The sequence below is a fragment of the Girardinichthys multiradiatus genome, chromosome Y, assembly GCF_021462225.1.
Source record: "Girardinichthys multiradiatus isolate DD_20200921_A chromosome Y, DD_fGirMul_XY1, whole genome shotgun sequence".
Lineage (NCBI taxonomy): Eukaryota > Metazoa > Chordata > Actinopteri > Cyprinodontiformes > Goodeidae > Girardinichthys > Girardinichthys multiradiatus.
This window is the reverse complement of record NC_061818.1, coordinates 26,429,098-26,435,621: the sequence shown is the minus strand read 5'-3', so window position 1 is coordinate 26,435,621 and position 6,524 is coordinate 26,429,098. Positions and strand designations below refer to the sequence as shown.

At 38.8% G+C, this 6,524-nt stretch overlaps 1 protein-coding gene across 1 annotated transcript in view; it reads right to left on the bottom strand.

Annotated features, from left to right (window-relative positions):
• Window positions 1–1,936: 1,936 nt before the first annotated feature.
• The window catches only part of LOC124864217 (protein sidekick-2-like), a 146,217-nt gene continuing 141,629 nt past the window's right edge, over window positions 1,937–6,524 (bottom strand). Inside the window, exons 44-45 of the mRNA XM_047358903.1 lie at window positions 4,295–4,424; window positions 1,937–3,075 (exon numbers count right to left, since the gene is read on the bottom strand). Coding sequence (XP_047214859.1) covers window positions 2,659–3,075; window positions 4,295–4,424 — 547 coding nt within the window. The 3' untranslated portion in view covers window positions 1,937–2,658. The remainder of the gene's footprint in view (window positions 3,076–4,294; window positions 4,425–6,524) is intronic.

Sequence of the window (6,524 nt, the reverse complement as noted above, 5' to 3'; positions counted from 1 at the left end):
ATTTTTTTATTCAGCTGGGTTCTATCCCAGCACAGCAATATCCAATTGGAACTACTGTGAAAACCTGGCTTGTGCAAAAGTGATGCAAAGAAAAAACTGTGTACTGCATTAATATTTTTCCGCATAATATGAAATTTCTGCTTGAGCCGTTAGACACATATTCCTTGTGTTCTGTTCCGTTTTTATAAAAATGCTAATAAATAATAAAATAGGACTTATAAACATATCTATACCTAGAACGTCTTAAATTTTGTCAGGTAAAACATAAACTTTAAATGTATTTTAACTCTGTTATATGTGATAAATCAACACTAAGTAGAACATAATTGTAAAGTGGGTGGACAATGAAACATGGTTTCCAAAATGTTTTATAAATACAAATGTAAAAAGGCTGGCATATTCAGCCCCATCTACCCTGATACCCATAAGTAAGACCCAGTATAGCTAACTAAAAATAGAAGTCACCTAATTAGCAAATAGGGTCCCCTTGGGTGGATTTTAATCTTAGTACAATTACATTTGTTCTAACATACTCAGAAGTACCGAGACATGGCTGTCTATCTAAACCAACAAGCCGGGGAAACAATATTTATTTGGAGAAGAAGCCAAGAGGCCTATGGTGACTCTGGAGAAGCTGCAGAGATCCACAGATCAGGTGCAAGAATGTGTAAAATCTGATCTTTATGGAGGAGTGCCAGGCAGAAAGCCATTGTTGAAAAAAAACCATAAGAGTCTTGTTTTCCACAAGTCGGGAAGTGAACTCAGCAAATGTGGAAGAATGGACAGATAAGATCTTAACTGAAACGTTTGACAAACATAAAAAATGTTTTGGTAGCTTTGTTAGAAAAAAAAACCCTGCACATCACCCTGATCACACCATCCCCATGGTGAAACATGTTGGTGGAAGCATGATGCCCTCGGGATTGCTTTACTTCTCCAGAAACTGGTCAGATTTGATGGAAAGATGGATGGGGCAATGTTGGAAGAAAACCTGTTGGAGGCTACAGAAGGCTAGAGTGGGCTGGAGGTTCATTTTTCAGCAGAACAACAAAACATACAGTCAGAGCTAATATAGAACAGTTTAAATCAAACTATATCAATCTAGAATGGACCAGAGAAAGGGGCTGCATGGTGGCACAGTTGGTAGCCTGTTGTCTTGCAGCAATAAGGTTGTGGGTTCGACTGGAGTTTGCATGTTCTCCCTGTGCATGCGTGGGTTCTCTCCGGGTACTCCGGCTTCCTCCCACAGTCCAAAGACATTCCTGTTAGGTCAATTGGTCTCTCTAACTTGCCCTGAGGTGTGTCAATGAGTGTGCTTGGTTGTTTGTGTGTTGCCCTGCGATGGATTGGCAACTTGTCCAGGGTGTACCCTGCCTCCTGCCCATAAACTGCTGGAGATAGGCACCAGCTCCCCTGTGACCCACTATGGAAGAAGCGGTATAGAAAATGACTGACTGGACCAGAGAAAATATAGATCTAAGCTCAACTGAGCATCTTTAGCAAGATTAATTATTTGCTGTTGACAGACCATCTCTGTTCAAACTGACTGTTTTTGAGTTATTTTACAAAAAGGAAAGGAAAGGAAAAACTCAGTCTATGTTCTACAAAGCTGGTATAGACATATTCTGAAAGACCTATAGCTGTGATGGCAAACAAAGGTGGGTAGGTGCTGGTTAACTATTGAGTTGCCCTAAATTCTAACCTAGGGGGCAGAATACTGTACATATGCATACAAAACCTTTCAGATTTTTATTTGTAAAAATAAATTTTAAAACCCTATATTTTTAAACAATTGTAGTTATACTTCAACATTCTTGGCTGTAATATATATGTTTGCAACATATCATTTGATATTGCCCCTTAATATTAAAAGAAACATATGCAGATATTGATGGACAAAGCCCCAGCCCATAATCAGCATCCTCAGACTACTACAAAGGTGCCACAACATTTTAATGTGATTCATAGCATTTGTCACTAGTGATGTTGGAAACTTCAGAGCTTGAAGCTGATTGATATAAATATCTGGTAAACAATATGAGACAAGTACATACAGTAAACAATAAACTGCAGCTCCAGCAGTGACTAGACGGAGTGAGAAACCCAAAGGCAGCCGAAGGCAACAATGACCACACGTGCCTCTCTCTCCAGATCAGAGTCTATTCCTCACTCTTGCTTTGTCCTTAGTGAGACAGTACTTTTTCCTTCCGGACTGGTTCATCCATTTTCAATAAGCCAAGTGGCCCATACTCTATATGGATCTATGGTGTTTTTTTCTTCATAAAGCTCTCATGAAAAACAAATATACAATAGTTTTATAACAATGATTTCTTTTTTTTCCAGAACTGTTATGTTTTTCCTAGTTCACATTGTTGATCCATCAAATGTACCCTAATCGATGCAGAAAATGATTGTCTTTTCATAAAATACTGAATACATAGATTAACCAAACAAATACGCTAAACACAATCATACTTACACACTCTTCACAGAGGAGAAAGCACTATTTAAAATGCCTGCAATCCTTAATATTGAGCAAAAAACTCTGTCACTCAGACAGAACAAAATATATAAAAAAGCAAAAGCAAAATATAAATAAACCAACAAAGAAAATCAAAGATTTGTCCTCAGGGTGATTGTAAGAAGGAGAGCTGTGTGTCAAACAAAGGAGGAGAAGCCTGCGGTAGGTGCCTGAGTGGCACAGCCCAGGCTGCTGGGGGGCCGGTAAAGGGTGCTGTGCTGGCTGGGGGGGTCGGAGGAAAGCAATGAGGGGGTGGGAGTCCGGCTTCCCTTAGGCCTGAACAATGTGCCCTGGCCTGGGCCCTGGCACTGAGGCTGTGGGGATGAGGTGATCTGGGGAAGGAGAGGTGGCAAAGGGGGCACGGGCGGTGGGTGCGGGCGGGACTCCTGCTCCACCAGGGGCTCGGGCTGGGAGTAACCGTATGCAGGCGGACGAGAGACGCCTTTTTGCTGCCGCCGCCAGGAGTTATAGTAGGTGGGGTCACTGATGTAGTGGTTGACGAAGGAGTGAGTCTTTTGTCTGCTCTGGTCCATCTCATACTCGCTGTCGCTTCCCTGTAAGATCGTAACAGTCAGGCATCAGAAGAGACAGAACAAAAGTCATGACAGCTACATTTTCATGCGCCCTAATGGAGGCTAACTATTTCTATTTTGAGCTGTTCACTGACAAAGACACAATGCTGAATCACAGCACAGCAGGGAACCTCTACTTACAACTGTAAATCTATTAATGCATGGTATATTCTACAGGAGCAGACCATCATTTCTAATGGGAATCTGTTAGACACACTGCAGTGCTCACCAACAGCTCCGTAAGGCACAAGCGTGATAACTATACCCAAGAGCATCCTAGAGTTGGATAGAGATATAGTTTACAATCTTTTTTTTTTTTTTTTGCTTTCTTGTAATGTTAAGATCATAAGTTATGAGTGATTGTGTGGCTATATCATACTTGCTCAGAAACAAACCACATCTACACCCACAAAAAAAAAGGACAGTAAATTACTCCTGAAGAGAACATTAGACTTTGCGTGAGTGACAAAGGCTTACTCACAAAAAAGTCTGTTTAGATACTACGGCCTAGCAGATGTCGAATGACCATTTGTTTGGATTAGTGGCAGGTGAACAATAGGAGGCTATGCAGAGGAAAATGAATAACACCAGGTTGCGTCTCCGGGGAGCACACTGTTTGTTCAGCTTGAACGATGCTTTGACTGTACAGGTAGTAGATAAATGAACAAGAGTACAAGCGACTTGTTCAGAATCTGCAATAAACAGCTCTTTTGCCTTTTGCACCTTTCGGTTACTCTTATCACATTAAACCATCATCTGTTTACCAAATCCACACACATCATAATGAACCGGGACCACCTACATTAATAAATGAATACCTGCTAGAGAAACATTAATTAGTTTCAAAGACATTTTAGCACACAGGGGGCACAAATAGTATCTGCGTATCCTTTTCATCCTTAAAAAGTTGGTAATAAAAGATTCAGAGATGTCAGCTCAGATATGCTAGTAGGTAATACTTAATTTCCAGATGATCCGCTTGAGGCAGATTATCATGCAAAATTGCTTTAATTTATTACAGAAAACACTTCCCCATGGTCATAAAACTGTCTAGTTTTTAACTATAGCAAAATGAGGTAAAACAATCTTTTTCTGAAAAGGTTACAACTTTTCCCTGGAGGAATTTGTCACTTTGAGAAATTGATAGAGCTTAATTAAACTTTTTTTTCACTGCTTTTTACAGATTGTAAGCCAGCTATACCTGAGAGTCAAAAACCTCAGAGGGTTTTTCAGTCAAACTGCTGCTTTCTGCAGGGATCAGGTCATTATATTTAGTGCTGACATCCTCATCTGAGTAGTGCAGGCTTCCAGGACTGGGTCTTGGAGGAGACCTAAAGAGATAGGGGAAAAAAAGTCGAGAAGTAACAATGACTGTTTGATTTTAAATGGGAAACATAAAATAGACTCTAAAAATCTGATTATATTTAAGCAAATGTGAGCAAAAAAAACAAATTCCCACACCTTTTACAGCACCACACAGACAGAAAATCATTAAAAGTTAACAGTAAAAAAAAAAAAAAAAAGCTCAGCTAATTTCAATCTTTATGTGACGCACAAACAGAATGTTACACATAACATTTTCACTTGCTCATGAAAATCCTAATGGAGCGATTCAACCTGAATGATTTGGAAAAATTAGTCACACAGAGATTTAGAGTTTCTGCAGAAAAGCTCAGTAACAAAGATCCAAGTCAAGTAAGAAAATAACCCTTGTTTCTGTCATATCCAGTCATTATATCCATGAAGCAAGAGAAGAAGCATCAGTGTATGCAATAATTTTTCATTTCTTCTAATGACTGCTACTGTGTATACGTTTTACTAAAAATGGAACTGGACCATAAGAAAGTTAAAAAGGGGCCACTACCTTCACTTGACTGAGCTACATCAGTGGGCTTAATATGGGAATTATGTCAATGAAGCATAAAATACATGAAAAATTATTTTCTTCTTCGCTTGATAGCATGTACTTGGATCTCTAAAATCCCTACAAACTTAAAAACAACAACCTTGCTCTTTTAAGGTCTAATATCTGGCATTTTTTTAGCAGGTCACATTTGCAAGAGTAAAATAAACCCGAATTAAAATAAATTATATTTTCCAAAAATGCTACAATTATTGTACCTAAGAAGTAGGACGCCTAAAGAAGAAATAAAGACAGAAAAGATGCATCATTACCGAAAATTCATGAATGGTGTTGCACCTGCATTAAGAGCGTTTTACTCTCTTAAATCTATCATGTTTCTAATTGTTATATAAACTCAGTTACCAGTAGGGCAGCAGTATAGATGAATATCATAATAATATATTTCTTATCATTTAATGTTTTTTTAATACAATGCAGACACACTACACTTGCACTCTTAGAGGTTGTGCAGTGGTAAAATGACTGACTGAATAATAAAGACTGAGATAGAACTGCAAATAAAGAATTTATTAATGTAACAAATCTTACTTTGATTCATCTGTCTTATTGTGCCTAATTTGTTCTTTTAAATCAGTAATTCCCCTTAAATCTGAATTCTGGTTTGGCAAGTTAGAGTTTTCTTTCACCAAACATAATTTGAAAATTCGATATGTCTATTAAGTTTTACACAGATGGCGACAGCTGCACCGATTAATTGTTTATTTGCACATTGGGCATTATTTCATAGTGACCCACAAAGTGCAGTACAACATCATACAGTTATTACCTTTGAGGGGATTGTGGCTCAATGGAAAGAGTAGTCATCTTGCATTTAAAAAGTTGTGGGTTTGATTCCAGCTTCCTCCTCTGCCACATGTTGATGTGCCCTTTGCGTGCTGGTGTACGAATGTGTGCACATGTGTGGCTGGATGTGGCTTGAATGTAGTACTATGGTAAAAGTGATTTGAGACACCTTGTGTGGTCTTCTGCTGCTGTAGCCCATCGGCTTCCAGGCATGGTTTGATGTTCTGCAAACTTTAGTTGTAAGTATTAGTTAATTAAATTACTGTTGCTGATCATGAGGACCTAGTATGCCCATTCTCCTTTGATCAGCCATGAAAAGGCATTTCCATCAACACCACAGCAGTTCACTGGATGTTTTCTCTTTCTTGGACCAATTTCTGTAAATCCAAGAATTTGTGAAATACCTTGACCAGCCTGTTTGGTACCAACAACCATGCCACGTTCAAAGCTGCTTAAATCTTCCTTTTTTCCCCAATCTGATGCTCAGGTTGAACTTCACCAAGTCCTCTTCAGAGCATCTTGATGCCTAAATGCAATAAGTTGCTGCCATGTGGATATGACTGAGGTCACAATCCAAGATGTCTGCGTCCTGCAGTTGTTGTAAGCATCTAAAAAACATAGATTCATAGTTTTTTTTACATATGATATATATCTTGATATAATTCATTATAAGTTAAGCCCGAATGATGGGAGAGACAATTTCGTTCACATGAGAGGACATTGT